Source organism: Onychostoma macrolepis, chromosome 24 (genome assembly GCF_012432095.1).
Source record: "Onychostoma macrolepis isolate SWU-2019 chromosome 24, ASM1243209v1, whole genome shotgun sequence".
Taxonomy (NCBI): Eukaryota; Metazoa; Chordata; class Actinopteri; order Cypriniformes; family Cyprinidae; genus Onychostoma; species Onychostoma macrolepis.
The window spans coordinates 26,758,369-26,775,269 of NC_081178.1; the positions used below are offsets into that span (position 1 = coordinate 26,758,369).

Consider the following 16,901-nt stretch of genomic DNA (forward strand, 5'->3'; position numbering starts at 1 on the left):
TAAACTTTCGAATGGAGTCATTTTTATGAATTAAGTTATTTTGTCTTGTGGAGTATATATAAACATATTTTATGTGAAATAGCTTACTCGGGACAGTAATAAATTTGAAAAAAATAAAAAATAAATTGCATGCAATTTTCATGATCCCTCTTGGTTTGTTAAAATTCTTGGTAATACTTTATTTTGATAGTCCATTACATTCTACCAACAGTAAGTGACAACTACATGTCAACTAGCAGTCATTAGAGTATTAGTAGACTGTCTGCTTAATATCTTCAGACACTTTATTTTGATGGGTCCACAACATACAGACTATGAGAAACTTTGCAAGAATATGTCAACTTATTCTACTAACCCTAAACTTAACCTAACAGTCTACTCTGAGAGTTAGTAGACATGTAGTTGCAAATTAATGAGAATTAATTGACATGTAGTTGCAAAGTTACTTATAGTTAGTATAATGTCTAAAGTGGACTATCAAAATAAAGTGTTACCAAATTCTTAACATTTTGCATATTCTGCAAGAGGTATATAAACTTATGAGCAAAACTGGATCTACCTTTATGATTTTGGAACACATCTATAACGATTTAAAATACTGCCTATTTTGGCACCTCACTCACTTTTGAAAACCTCATGCATCTTGAAAAGTGGAGTGGAGGGAATATTGCCCACACATCATCACAGAAGAGATGTAGTTGTGAGGGGGAGATAATGTTTTTGATTAGAGATTATGATGTGCATGGATAAAAAAAATATTAATTCAATATTCTATTTAAAAATATCAATTGCCCATTTAGATGTCATAGTTGATTTTCACACTTCAAATAAAAAAGGGATAAGAAACTGGCAATACCCGCTCGAATATCATCGTCCTCTGCGGCGTGTGAGTACATCAGGAACAGCAGTGCTGAGAAAGACTTCAGAATCCACGACATTCCCAACCAAAGCTCCAGTCCTTTCCCTAAAATGTTATTCTTCAGATCCCTGTTAAATGAAGAATATTAAAATGTGTTTGTTTTGGATGCAGAGCAACACCACAATCTATAATTATTCTAAACAGTTAAGAATCGGCTTTCTTACATAATTACTTAAAGATGGCTGTTTCATTTGATTATACCTCTGATGTTACACGCTCACTTAAACTAATCAGATCAGTGCACAGATGTCCACAGGGGTGTCGAGATGGTTTCGCAGATACAATCAAGTAATTACTTCTGAAATTAAGCATTTACTACAGAATAATGGAAAGGCCTGTTGAATTGCATCATTATATTAGGAGACGTTTGTCCCATGTTCCTAAAGCCAGCCTAGCTACGTTTCGTAACTAATGACTTCTGTATGATGTTGAAAAATAATCTTGAAAGAAAATCATTAAATAATTAGTGGTTTATTATTATTCTAGTATCATTTTTGAGTGCAGCAGCCATCTAGCAATGCAACATCTTGCTGGTCACTTTTGCACCACTCATATTTTATTCAAAAATGTTCAAATTTAAAACGAAAACCCTACCCAAACTTTTACATTCCTCTATAAACTCCTGCAAGATTTATACGTCCAACAGACGCACCCTAAATAATATGCATACATTTATATAAATAAAACAACATGTGTCAGGCTATTTTGTTAAGGTTTCATTGGCCAAGCAACAGGCCCTCTATAACTTTACAGACTACGACAATTCCCTTTTATTCAATCATATAAAAGTCTCCTTCGTAAGAGGGCTGTTTTGCTTGGTACCAAACGGCATGTGGTCTTATTTTCTCGCTTTGCTTGAGTGATGTCTACAAGCTCTCATTTAGTATAAAACGCTGCCCAACAGACCACAGGCTGCAGCGAAGGAAAATAACAGCATAAGCAAAACAAAAAAAAAGCTGGTGAACACAACATGGAAATAAACATGGCATGGGGCCATGTACAGGATTACGAGAAAACACCCAACATTACACGCAAACATGTACTTACAGAAAACACTTTTTGTAGTGCATCATTCATCAAAGCCTAAAAATATCATAAATCATATTTATTTAGCTTTAATAATTCTGTGCAAAAAGTACAACATGGCATGTTGGGATTAGATTTAATTGCATGTTAGAATATGTCAAACAGCCAGTATTTCAAAACACAAATGTTTGTCTACTTTACAAGGGTTATTCTGAGGTGAAGCACGCTTGACCGAGGCGATGGCATTGTCCAGGGCAAACAGAGCACAAGGAATCACTCCCTATAGTGGAGCGCTGTCCCATTAAACTATAATGAAATGTTAGAGACATTGACACTAGACGCTGAGAACATCTGTCAGGGCATGGGAACGTTTTGTTTGACCGTGGCTTCGATAGCAATAACCATGATGACTCAATGGGGTACATGACAAGCAAAACACGAGACATTCACAGACACTTCATGAGTATGTGAGAAATGCTAGTGCTAAGATCTTATTGGACTGAAGATTAAATAGAACCAGAAAAGTCGAGATCCCGAAGTTGAGGTTTCCACTGAGTTCAATGGGAGTTGATGTACTGCGTTAAACTGGCACTCAGTAGTAGGGGTGTGTGATATTTATCGTCTATGATAATATTGTAATTGTTGTTTTAACGATGTGCGAGCTGACATTATTGAGTGTGCAAAAAAACAAACAACAACACATCTTGAGACTGCGTGATGAAGCCTTTTAGAATATAGTTAGAATCCCTGTTATAGGAACTACTGAACTGACATTTAGATGTTTATTTTAAAAAATTAAAATAAAGCTCTGTGAAGACTTGCATTTTTACAACACTATAAGTGTGTCCCATCAGATAATGAAAGGTTCTACAGATCCCTGTGGTCTTCATGCTCACTTGAACACTTGGACCAAATACAGGAAATGCATGGTGTAAGAATGTGTTTGGATTTGGACAAGCCCACAGTCACCTGCTGCTTCGTTTCTAAATGAATCAGCCATTGAGAATGAATCATTTCAATGAATGATTCAATGAATCACTCATTAAGACAGGGACTTACTGCCACCTATTGACGGTTTTAATGTCCTATTTATTTATCAGCAAAATATGAATTACTGTTATTAAACATTCCACAAAATATCGAGATATCATATTTTGTCAATATCGCACATCCCTAATCAATACTCAAGAATCACACAAAAAAAAAAAAAAACAGGCATGATAGTATGTTTAATTCTACCTCTATCCCTAGTATGATAGAGATTTTGACACTAGACGTTGAGAACATTTGTCAGGGCATCAGAACGTTTCGTTTGACTGTGGCTTTAATAGCAACAAACATGATGACTCAACAAGCAAAACACAAGACATTCAAAGACATTGAGTATATGTGAGGAATATTAATGCTAAATCTGCCAAATATGTGCTTTTGTGGCAAAATTGTGCTGGATTGAAGATTAAATAAAAAAGAAACCAGCAGAAGTCAAGATCTCAAAGTTGACGTTTCAGTGGGAGTTGATGTACTGTACTGCGTAAAGCATGCACTCAATAGTCAAGAACCTCAAAAACTGCTCTAATTTGAAGCCAGCCCTAGTAAATCTCAAATTGCCCATCGATAGTATGATTAATACCACCCCTAGTATGTTAGAGACACTGACACTAAGCATTGAGGACATTTGTCAGGGCATAAGAAATTTTAGCTTGACTGTGGCTTTAATATGATGACTCAGTGGGGTACATGACAAGCAAAACATAAGACATGCAAAGACACTTCATGTGAGGAATGCTAAATCTGCCAAAAACATGCTTTCATGGCAAGTCTTTAATGGATTTAGGATTAAACAGAAAATAAACCGGCAAAGTTAAGGTTTCAGTGGGAGTTGAGGTACTGCGTAAAACCTGCACTCAGTAGTCAAGAATCTCATAAACAGCTCCATTTCGAAGCCAGCCGTGAGAAATCTCTTGTGAATTGGCCATCACGTTCAACAAGTTACCATGTCCCTGGGGTCTGACTATTAAACATGTACTCAAAACTCAACAAACACAGCTACCAGATTCACATTCGAATTAGCCTGAACTCTAGTTTCCTGCAAACAGCATCAGCATCTGCACTGCTTAACTGATCGGATAAAGAGCATGTTTTTGTGTAGTTTGGATCAGGCTCTCCTGAGTCCACTGAGAAGTGCCCTCATCAGTCAGGACCGTGTGACTGCCACAGATTGGTCAGTCCTGGTGTTTGCCTGCAGCAGATGTGCTGCGCTATAACACAGCCTTTCATGTCGTTCACTGTGGAAGAGGCCATTTTTAAAAGATTGCTTCAATAGGACAGATGCAACATCTCTTTGACGAGGGCGTATGCTAGGAGTGCATCCCAAACCTCGCTCTATTTATACTTTGAGTTGGGATGTCTAGAAATTCACATCTTAAAACACAATATTTTACTTTATTATTAAAATATCGGTGACCTAAGAAAGGAAATTCTTAATTGAGATTTCTTTACTAATTTAAATTGAGACCTTTGCATAGGTCTCCATTTTCTCATATTCCTTTTGCAATATATATATATAGATATATATAATGTATTTGTGCTGTCAAACGATTAATAGCATACAAAATAAAAGTTTTATTTGCATAATATATGTGTGTGTTTGGTATATATTCATTATTTATATATATATATACATACACACACATACACTATATATTTTAAAAATATTCCCATGTATTTACATGTCTATATTTATATTGATATAATTCATATTATAAATAAATATTTTTATATTATAAATAAATATAACATATTTTTCTGAAATATATACATGCATGTGTGTGTATTTATATAAACATAATAAATATACACAGCACACACACACATATATTATGTAAAGAAAAACTTTTATTTTGGATGCGATTAATTGTGATTAGTCGTTTGACAGCACTCTTTCTCTCTCTCCTTATATATATATATATATATATATATATATATACAGTATATAAACACATACACACATACAATTTTATGATTTTATGAACAAAATTTCTCAAGACCAAAAATGTATGGGTGTACTCAGTTAAAGGGATAGTTCACCCCAAAACATAAAATTTTCTTTTCATTTACTCATGCTGTTGCAAACCTGTAAGACTTTCTATCTTATGTTGAAAAGGAGATATTTTGAGAAATGGCTTTATTTATTTATTTATTTATTTATTTATTCATTCATACAATGGAAATTAATGGTAACCAAAGTTTTGGTCAATTTTTGTGTTCTGCAGCTTTGGAAAGACATGAGGAGGAGTAAATAATCACATGCATTTTAATTTCTTGGTTGACTTTTCCTGTAACCATTGTCTAATACGTTACCTATGTTCATTTTTATTCATGTTTTATATTATTAATAATGTTGTCCTATTTTAAGAGAAATATCTGAAATTAAGCTAATACTTTAATAAAACCAAACTAAGATCTTTTGGGTTCTGAAAGAGCAATTAAACCCTCCGTTCTGTAGGAATAATATCAGATGTTCCAGGATCGACAGTCTGTGTGGCCATCAGGCAGCTCCTGATCAATGAAGTGCATTGATGCATCAGACAGATCAAATGCTGTCAGGCACACAGTTTTTGGCTCTCTGTATATTTCTGTTCTGACTGTGCTGGTCCTGATCCAGCTAAGAAGGTATGTTTTACTCTACTGAGCATGGCCGGTGCAATTTTTAGCAAGCAATAAACAAACCGTTTGACCACAAACTCACTTACCCTAGGGATTACTGCAAACGTATGAACTCAGAAGCTTGCATGCATCCCTGGCTGGCATCTAAGGACAACATCCGGGTAGATATTCTCCCACAGCCATTTCAAAAGACTGTCAGAAGTGCCTTAAAGCAGGCCATTCAACCTCAACTCCTTAAGCAACAAAAACAACATATAGGAGGGAAGCCACACGAGTGCATCACTAACATGCATTCTCCCTTTATAAATAACATTGCACCAGCATTCAGTGAAGCCATAAATTCATTTTTTGATAGAACAAAAGGTGTTGACAATGCAAATTCTACACGAGATGCACATTTCAGTAGCAGTATGCATATATGAATAATAGCCTTTCTGCTCTGTGTTTCAGTTGCATAGTGACAAGAATGCAGAAATAAATGCAGGAATATGTAGGCTTCAGTCAGAAGACGTTTTAGACATTTTTTTACTCAGAATATACAAGAAAAGGAACTAAAATAGGTTGAGCTATGTTAAATTACAGATTTTGCACTCTTTGTAAGTACAGTGTCTCTGCTCTCTTACTTTACAAAACCTATTCACTGTTTCTGCTGTTTTATTATTGGAACATACAGTTGATTACACAATAATAATAATAATAATAATAATAATAGACAGCAATTGAGGATCTGATCATAATGGATTACCTGCCCTGTAGAGGGCGTATTCTTTGTGTCACTGAATATTTTAACAATAATATAACTTCATAATAAGTAGATTTTAAATACAGGCATGTAAATAATCATTAGTATAGCTTTATATCAATTCAGATAAGTGTATATGAGATTAAACACATTTATCAAACATCTCAGCACTTTCAATTAATATTAATGGGAAAAAAAAGAAAAAAAAGTTTTTCTGACTAATTGTTAAATAAATTATTCTTTTTAACCAGCACAGAGATAGAAATGCATGCGAGATTAATTTATGTTGGCTCTTACCTCCTGTTTTAAAACTGCCTCCAGAAAAAATTAATGGCTTGATTTGAAAATATGACTTGATAAATCATTACATGACTCTGTGTGTCCACTGGAGGAGCCATAGTGCGCGTCACTGCGGACTCCTTATACGGACAGGCCTGATGACGTCAGAGAGAGAGAGAGAGACACGCCCCCTAATAACCCTGAGCCAAAAACGTGCATTCGTGACTTTCTTGCACTGTTGTTATTGTTGCTGTGTGTCCAAATGCATACACGTTTTCTACATATTGCAGCTAAATTGTATTTTTACATGATTGTGAATGGATAAAACAGAATGAATGAGGTAAGAATGAAGATTTCACAGCATCAATACAACTGAAAGGACATGAAAGGGAATGCTGGTACTGTGTTTGCTATGCTGAGCCTCATCCGTATGGCCCTCAATGTAAAAAAAGACAGCTTCTACACTCTTTTGCATTCACGATCCACCACAAATCCCAAATTAACCTATTTGTGATCAAATGTGCCACTACAAATATCAGTCTGTGCCATTTGACTGAGGCAGGAATAGCTCTACTGCATTAACATGGTGCGTGGGCGGACAGGACTGAGGAGTTAATTATTCATGTACAGATTTAAATATGCTGACACTCTAATTAAAATGTTCCGCTGTTCGGTAGCTAATCAAAATGAGGATGATGATAAAGCTAAGTCTCTTTATCTGTAAATGACCAGCAGTGCCCAGGACCGTGCAGACTGCATTGCTTCTGTCAGGAGCACACACTCAGGTGAGCTGAAGCTGAAGCACCTGCCTCAACAGAGTGCATCCGCAGTGCTTTACTGCCATCTACAGACATGATCAGGATCTGCTGCACGTGTGCTTATGATGCACTGGCAGACTGCTTTCCAAATGAATATTAATGCAGTGAAACGATATTAACGATCACTTAATGATCATTTAATCATCACGCAGAAAGCATTTACAGTAAAACAGGAATCGGGGGTAAAAATCCGACAAACAACAAATCGGAGGTCATTCATCATTTCAGATGGAGAGTCAAATGTATGAGCTTAGGATGCAATGAAATTGTGGGTGCGTTCGACTTGAAGCACAGCTACAGACGGCGGTCAGCGAGAGTAGCCGCTTGCAGTCGGGGGCAGAGCTGAAAACGGACACAAGCGTCCGAGTTATTTTTTTTTATAACTCATCCGTTTAAATTATATTAAGTCTTAAAGTTCTGCATAATTAAGGGCGTGGCCACTTGAGTGACAGGTGGACTGCTGCTCTGCTCCAGAGCGTGAAACTCGCTAGTGCGAAACTTAGAAAAATGGCTTTAAAGATTTTTATTTGTACAGAAAAATTAATTATAGGTAGGATACTGGAAATCTGGCAATTAGATGTTTTAATGATCTCAAACTTGATTTTTACCTCTATAGCCTATATTGATATTGTACTCTGCACTGTCTGCAAAAAAGTGAGATGTCACGCCAAGGCAAAAGACAGTAACTTCCACATTATAAACAATATTTGGGTGCTGATCACCATTTATAGAATCATTATAGTAACATCTGTATAAAATCTAGTGATCATTATAACATACATTAAACATATGAATTAAATATCTCCGATGAAGTTCATTGCAATGCATTTTACAATTTACGAGTTACAAGAAAAGATAGGAAAAGGATTTAATTGCAAACAGTTATTGATTTTATGTGTGATACGCTGTCACGGCATTTGACTTTTCTCCATGATACTTATATACACATGTTAAAGGAGGTCATAATGTCCCACTATTATCAATAACTCATTTTAGACCAAAAACGAAGTTATGGTGTTTTGTCTTTGCACGGCAGCACTGCTGTCGCTATAGATGGGCGTGGTTCCAGCTCAGCTTCACCCACGCCCCGCCTCTTTGCCCATTTTCGAGTATCTGGGAGTGACGCGCTGCCAAGATCGCGGCGGTCGGCTCCGCCCACTTTAGGCTTCAAAAATGCTCTTCAGAAACCTACGAGTGACGTCACGGACACTACGTCCATGTTTTTTACAGTCTATGTGTTTGCATACTCCATCACAGATGAAGTGAATAAAATGCAATATTTGACAAATACACAGACGATTCAGAAACGTTTTCATGAGCAACAGAAACACTTTTATATACTGCTTAATACAGCGCCATCTGTTCAAGAAAAACGTTCAACGTCAATATATACTATTTAAATGCAAATAAAGTGGGGGTATATATGCTTTCATCAGCGTTTATGATAAACGTGACTCAATATAACATGGTGACTACAGTAAAAAAGGTTTTACTGTTCTAAAAACAGATTTATTAGCAGCATTGGATTCGAAGATGTTAGAAACACACGTCATTGTTGTCCTGTGGTGAATTTGGTCGTCATCAGCGCTCCTGCAGTAGTCCTGAGTGAGCCGGTATGGAAGGCTGTTGGGGCCAAAACGTGTGGGATTAACGCGTTAACACATAAATACGATGATATGCAAGTATGTAAATGTAAATGTGTAATAAGGTCTTTTGTTGCTATCATGTCCTGTATTTTGTCACCCCTTCTCAGATGGGTTATAGTGCCACACCACTGGGTAGAATTCGAAATACATTAAAAAGATATATCTAATACCTTAAAATTACTTGATAACATTAATATTAATAAAAGTAATATTTTGGTTATGTTTTCGTTACCAACTAATTGAGATATTTAACAGCTATTAAGTATCTTCACTTAATAATTGAACAAGTCATCCAACCCCTCGCTTGATCCACATGTGACAAGGAATGTGTCCTCCATTATATGGTGCATAGACATGGTGAATAATCAAAGGACACACGCAAAGAAATTAATCAAGAGTGGCTTGTATTAGTAATAACTGAAATCAGACAGATGAAATATAACATAATAATACAATTTGTGAAAAGCGCACTGCGCTCAAGCTCTCTGATTGGTTGCTTGCATGCTTCGGCCCGAGGAGTGCCGAAAATGCAAGAGTCTTCTGGAACGATTACCCAGGCCGGGCATGACCTCTATGAGTTTAGCCCGTTTTAGCCTTGGAGTATATGGTTATGCTTCCCTATGGGCATTGAATGCTTAAGGAGGTACAGTATATTATGGAGTTGAGCCTCTACCAGCACGGCATGATTTTACTGGGTGCCCGTAGCGTCTTTAACAAGACGCAGTATGAGTGGAGTATCGACAGGGAACATACTCGGTTACTGTTGTAACCTCGGTTCCCTGAGATACGGAATGAGTACTGCATACTTTGCCGTGCTGGGTAGCTGCACGACACAGTCGTCGCTTCAGTTGAAGGAACCTGAGGATCCTATGGCGAAACGGCCACTTATATAGCCAGATAGCTCCGCCCATTCTTGCGGGCTTCGTCGCCATAGGCTTGTGCAGCTCCGCTGCCGAGCCATTGGTTTGTTTTTAACACACTGCACGAACCAATGGCCATGCAGTTTCACTGCGTGATTGAATAAGGCTTCAGTTCAGGAGAAAAAAGGCTTTTTCCCATAGCGTCTTTAACAAGACGCAGTACTCGTTCCGTATCTCAGGGAACCGAGGTTACGATAGTAACCGAGTACGTTTTTATGCATACTTGCATTTCTGAGTTTTCTATTGCATTTCCTCCGTTTTGACCAGCAGTTATAAGAGGCCGATGTTGCAGATGTTGAAATAATGGCGATAACAATGTAACTTAACTTGTCTTTGTGTAAATTTTTGCACTTGTGCAAATGTTTAGCAACAAAGAAAAAGTCAGCGACAGAAGTGACAGATTTGTTTTGTTTAATTTTTGCAATATGCAAACACATATCTAATCATAAACATTGTCTGGGTCCAGGGCCGGCCCAAGCCTTTATGGGGCCCTAAGCAGAATTTTATTTGGGGTCCCCTCAGTACCGCCAATATGACTGGTTATTGTCAAAGCTTGATTATTCACACACTATAAATCTAACACACCCATTTTCAGTTTAGTTTGTTGTAGCTGTGTTGCTTGCATCATACCATTGTCTGCCTGGCATGTTTTTACCCTTCTGTGATTTTGAATTATAACAGTTGCAAACTTAAAAGAGTGGCCAGGTGTTAATTTGCACTTTAACATTCAAAGTCTTAAAAAGTAGGCTATTAAGTGGCATACTTAATGTGGTTTGCTAAAAAGTAGCTAAATAAACCATCAGACAATGCACTGACAGAACATAATGTTATTTTAACAATATAAATATTTATCGAAGTTGTACTTTTATTACAACTCATACAAGTCAAAACACAGCAGAGAGTATCTGTACATATAAAACAACTCCTATCTAGCTCATCGAGGCATAATGATATTGGAATATCAAAGACCCAAAAGGTAGGCTAAGGTAAATCATGTTAAACTGTTATCAGTTTATGAAACAGAAGCTTATGTTTATTACAAAAATATATACCCAGGAAAGTTATTTTTAGACAAATACTTTAATCTAAAACTAAGTAAGATGTTATATTATATTAAGATGTCAAAGCTATTTGCTGATGTTTTGATGTTCAAACATTAACTTCCTTTAAAAAAAAAGAGACTAATTTCGTCGTCGCTAGTTCTTTGAAGTCGGCTTGGTGTGTACTGGGCTTAATAACGATGGTTTTGAGAAACGCACACCTGATTTGTGCCACAAAACCCCCCTGTTGAATTTGTCCCCCCTCCACCCCCCAAACGTGATTGATTTTAACCCTTTGACGCCTTTTTTTTAAAAAGACGCGCTCAGTGCTTTTCAAATTTCATAACTGTTCTGTGTTTTCAACTGAATATTTTAGTATTAAGTTTATTTTAGGTTTCAGACATTTAAATACACTTCAATTAAGCAAAAAAGACATTTAGTTTGTTAAACAGCCTACACACTGATTTCTATAGAAAGCGGCAATAATAATCCTTTTAATTAATGGATGACGTGTTTTATTCCTATCAAATAGGCCTACACATCGTCTTTACTCTGTCTTTCTCCCAGCTAACTGGCCACTTACTTTCATGTATTTCGTGAGAAATAGGTGAATTTACATGATGTTAATCCGACAGATCCACACTGCAGCGTCCAGCGCATATTATCAACATATTGTGCCTGCATGACACACACGTCACTAAATGATATAGATTATTTAATATTGCGATTTCGTATAATTACCATTGTCCATTGACATAATATATCGAATTGAAAAAATAATAATAATTATAAAATAAAATAAAATAAACTGTCATTTCATGTAGGCTACTCTTGGGGGCCCGAAGCAGCCGCTCAGTTCGCTTATGCCTTGGGCCGGCTCTGTCTGGGTCTTATGGTTTCTCTGTTGAAATGTTTGTAGTATGTATCGACTAGTTGAAGAGGAAAGTTAAGTGTCCATTTCCTGTCACAGTTTAGTGCATTAAACAAGATCTTTGTCTGAAAGGTTATTCTCATAAATCTTTCATTTGTGGCAGTTTCTCATCTTTTCTTGGAAGTTAAAAGCCCTGCACATATTGATTGTTTTTACAAATTACAAATTGCTTTTAGAGCTAATGTTATCCCTTTCAATCCAGGTCAGAGTTGAAGAATGTGTTTTCAGAAGCCTCTCCATGAAGAGAATCGAGAAGATGTCGCTGGGTGACGCAGAAGGCCGATGGAGAAAGAAACATTAGTGAACTCTGACTCTTACTGTGCATTAAAATGCACACAGAAAATAATTGCTTCTGAAATCAGTCTGATTATCTGTGCTCTGGATGCCATTAGTGTGGTGAGGGAAGAAGAGGGTTAATTATGAATTAAGTGGAGAAGAAAGTCATGTTTTGTTTTTTTCTAATGGTGTGAGCCATGGGCTAATATGTTTGGTACATCTACTGTAATGTAACTTTTATAGTTTTAATCTATGGGCAGTAGTTTATGTATGAGCTGAATGTGCTTCAAGGTTCTCACTCTTTTAACCAACGGATTTGCGTGACTTTTTCCAAACGTTCTTGATTTACTGGATGATTTTTAAAAATATTTTACTCATAATGTTTACTCATTAAAATATTTTTGAGAAATGTAGGCTATATAATAAAAAATGCCCATGCAGTTTTAAGATTTTATTAATTTAGGGGGGTTAATTAAAATAATAAATACATTGTTTTAGTTTATTTCACTGCTTCATTTGTCTTAATTCAATGTTCATATAAATTCTAAATATAAATTCATGTTTGGAATGACATAAACATGACTTTTTTATGATCTATTGCTATAAGACTCCCTCCCTCCACATCTTTTTTAGGCAAGAGTTTTTTGCAATAGTAAGTGTGGCCACTAGAGGGCTGCATGTAATAAAGGTTGTCTCTTTTTCTCCTTTTTTTTTTTTTTTGGCTGCAGGGTGATTTCTGTCCTGAATCTTGACAGTAAACCAGTAGTAATTTTGGGCTGACAGCTGACATTGTTTCTGACTTGGAATATTTGATGCTGGGTTAAGAGCAGCACTGTCACTGGTTTGCTTTACCTTTCTGTTGTTCATTGTTTCTTTATACACAAATTGTGTTAGAGGAGATTCAGGATTCAATAGGAGCCTCTTTAATGAAAGTATCAAGTGAAGTAAACAACCCATTATTAGCTGCTGTTGTGTGAAATGACACGATTACACAGACAGGTGCTGAAGCTACTGAGAACATGAAATCTGTCTGATTAAATAATTGCATCCTCTAGGTGGCATATTTCATCCGCAGCAGATATTCTTCTGTGAGGTGTGTTTACAGTTTTTTTCAGCACACACAACATCTTTACTTTCTCACAGTTTCTGAAAGCTGTCACTCAAACAGCAGAAGCACACACCAGATCTGCAAAACCAGACACTGATTATCAGCCTTTGACTCAGTTTTAAATTTCATAAAACAATTTTTGTAAAACACAACACACAGTTCTCAATGTAACACACACAAATCTAACAGGAATTAATATTATGGCAAAGGTGTTTGAAAATGTTTGCTTTTGAGATGTGTTTGGGATATTTTGAATACAGTGCTTTATTTTGCAAGAGATGCGAGGCATTTTACATTTTGTGTGCAATTCTTGGATTTGTGTGTAAAGTTTAAAAAAAAAAAAATCAGTCATTACTGCTACTGCTCTCTGTGTTGGGCTGTAGAAAGCTTTTATATTCACCACAAATGGACAATAGAGCTTTACTGTCATGTGAAGGATTTCAGGCGAGAGCAGAGACTGACGATAGATAGATAGATACATAGATAGATAGATAGATAGATAGATAGATAGTTGTTGTGTAGGATCAGCAGGTGGCGCCAGTGCTCTTCTGTTTGTAAATGCTGTGACTCTTCCATACAGTATCATTTCATTCATTTATTTGTGAGTTCTGTGATTGGATCACCATTGAAAGTATTTGACATGCAGTTAAATTGAGAATGTTTGTTTTTATGGTTTTATGTTATACATCAGTTTTATACAAAACAGTGTTAATTGTGTAAAAACAACGACACGCTATGGCATAATTACCCTAGTGAAAAATAAATATACTAAAATGTATTTGAAATACATTTATTTCATGCTAAGCATATTACAAATACATTTAAATATTATGTACTTAATAAAAATACCTTGCAATTGTACTTTTAGTATACTACACTGGTATACTTGAAGCTAAATTGGAACAACTAATTGTGTGCTTAATGCACTTTAACTGTGTGGAAGTAGAGCTGAAGTCCAACTAAAGATATACCGAAGTATATTTGATTGTGCTAAAGTGGAAATATAGCAAGTATACTTCAGGCACACTTTAAATATCTTGCATTTAAAGACCAATATTATTCAAAAATCATACAATCATCATCAATAGTGACATTAAAACATATTTTAGGTTTAATGTGCACAAGTAGTACTCCACATAAAGTTTAATTATAATATTTATATTGGTAAGTCTTGAGCAATAAGTCAGTAAATATGCTAATAAATTATATACTTAGTATAAAATAAATGTATTTTAAATATATTGCTTTTTTATTAGGGCACACCATCATCATGCATGAATTGCTGAACTTTCTGATTATGACTAACATGAAATAAGATTAATTCTCCCTATTTATCATTATACTGAATGATGAAATCATAACAGTAAAAGGTCGCATATGTAAATATTTAGATGAATAGAGTGTTTTGATGGGTGTCTCCCCTTAACACAGACTGATGCTTTTCCGCATGATCAGTAGTATTTGCATAAGAACAGTGCTCTCTGACAGCATCAGAATATCATTAGCATATAAAGCAGGTGAAAGTGAGCTCCAATCTCATGCTTTCATTCAAAATCCTCTGAAATTGCACCCTGCGGTAGATCTCCATTACGTTTTGAACTTGACGATACCGAATTCATCTAATCTTAATTAGGGGTTTTAACAGGAAAGTCGTATTCTGGAATGCATCCTCCGTCGCCATGACAACCGCTATATCAGCATCACTGCGATTGCCAACGAAGCCTTGATGTTTCTGCACAGGACTCGTGTGTTACTGTTCACTGCTCGCAGACAGACTGCATCTGCATTATGTAGATGGTTTATGGAATGGTTTATACGCTCGATGCTTCACATGTTCTAACAGTCGGTGATGATTAAATCAAGGCTGAACGACGTAGAGTGACGTCCAGATGATCATCATCCAGTCTTTGCTTGTCTTCAGAGAGACTGATGCAGGGTCAGTGCATCAGAAGCTCATTTACTGTACAGCACAGGCTAAAGCATCACTGCTGAATCCTCAAGTGTTCTGACTGCTTTTTCACATCTTCTCTGAGTATAAATGGTATGCATTTGTTTATGCTGTAAGAATGGAAGTGGTGTCGTAGTGTCCCTGTAACTGAATACACTGAAAAAAGCAGTTTTTCAGTTTCTCAGATCTTGCTGGTAAATATCACATAATTACAAAGAAACGACAAGTAACATTAAATTGAACGTAAAAACTGAAATGGTATTTTCTTGTGAAACTAACTCCCATATTCTTTATTTTATTTAGAACTTCAGAAAATCATTTTTTACCGTCCATGTACTTGTGCACTTCACTCTTAAAAATAAAAGTTTCTTCACAGCGATGCAATAGAAGAACCATTTTTGGTTCCACAAAGAACCATTCAGTCAAAGGTTCTTTAAAGAACCATCTCTTTCTTGCCTTTTTTATAATGTGAAGAACCTTCTTTAGCCACAAAGAAAATTTTGTGAAACAGTTCGTCTATGGCATCGGGAAGCACCTTTATTTTTAAGAGTGTTGCAATAGCCACTACATAAGGTCCACAAGACAATACACTGCGTCCTTTTTAGGTTTTGTCAGGGAAATTTGCAGATCCAGTACTGATGGAGACCTGATGAGCGTCTCAAGGCATGGATAGATGAACATCAGGTAAGTTATCAGATGTGAGCCACAGCACAGCTTCACTGTAAGCCAGAAATCACACACACATTCGACTACATACATCTGTGGAGATGATCAAACCACCAATCTTGGCTGTTTTGAGCTACATTTAATGTATATAATTGTTTTTTTGTTTTGTTTTTTTTCTGTGTAATCAGTGCTATGTTCAGATGAATACAGCTTTGACAGGCTTCAGCTCCAAATGCAGTAGAAACCAGATCTGGGCGAATAAAACAGCAGAGATAAAACTCTACATTCTACAGAAATATAATTATACATAATAATAATAATTTAATGTGAGTTTATTTCTTAATCAAGCTTTTTGTTTTTGACATCCTCCTAATTAGAGGGTATGAATGACTCTAGGGTGCAAAACTACTGATTAACATGTATTATGATTACAGATAAAGCAGAGTAAAAAAAAAAAAAAATGAAGAAACAGCACAACTTATAAACTGAGAAATTATGATGCTGAAGCAATTCATTATATCGTGCCACATTAAGGCTGCATTTATTTCATCATGCAGTAAAAACATTATTATTGTGAAATATTATTTATATTTTAAATAGCTGTTTTCTATGTGAATATGTGTTAAACTGTAATTTATTTCTGTGATGCAGCTGTATTTTCAGCATCATTACTGCAGTCTTCAGTGTCACATGATCTTCAGAAATCATTCTAATATGCTGATTTGCTGCTCAACAAACATTTCTGATTATTATCAATGTTGAAAACACACTCTAAAAAATGCTGGGTTAAATATGGACAAACCCATATTTGTCCATATTTTACCCAGCGCTGGGTTGTATTTAACCCAGCATTTTTTAGAGTGCAGTACAATATTTTTGTGGAAACTGTGATATATTTTAATTTTCAGGATTCACA

At 35.9% G+C, this 16,901-nt stretch overlaps 1 protein-coding gene across 1 annotated transcript in view; it reads right to left on the reverse strand.

Annotated features, from left to right (window-relative positions):
• si:dkey-225n22.4 (collagen alpha-1(XXI) chain) overlaps positions 1–1,188 on the reverse strand; it is a 42,429-nt gene extending 41,241 nt beyond the window's left edge. Inside the window, exons 1-2 of the mRNA XM_058765944.1 lie at positions 1,084–1,188; positions 857–987 (exon numbers count right to left, since the gene is read on the reverse strand). Coding sequence (XP_058621927.1) covers positions 857–987; positions 1,084–1,085 — 133 coding nt within the window. The 5' untranslated portion in view covers positions 1,086–1,188. The remainder of the gene's footprint in view (positions 1–856; positions 988–1,083) is intronic.
• Between the last annotated feature and the right edge of the window lie 15,713 nt (positions 1,189–16,901).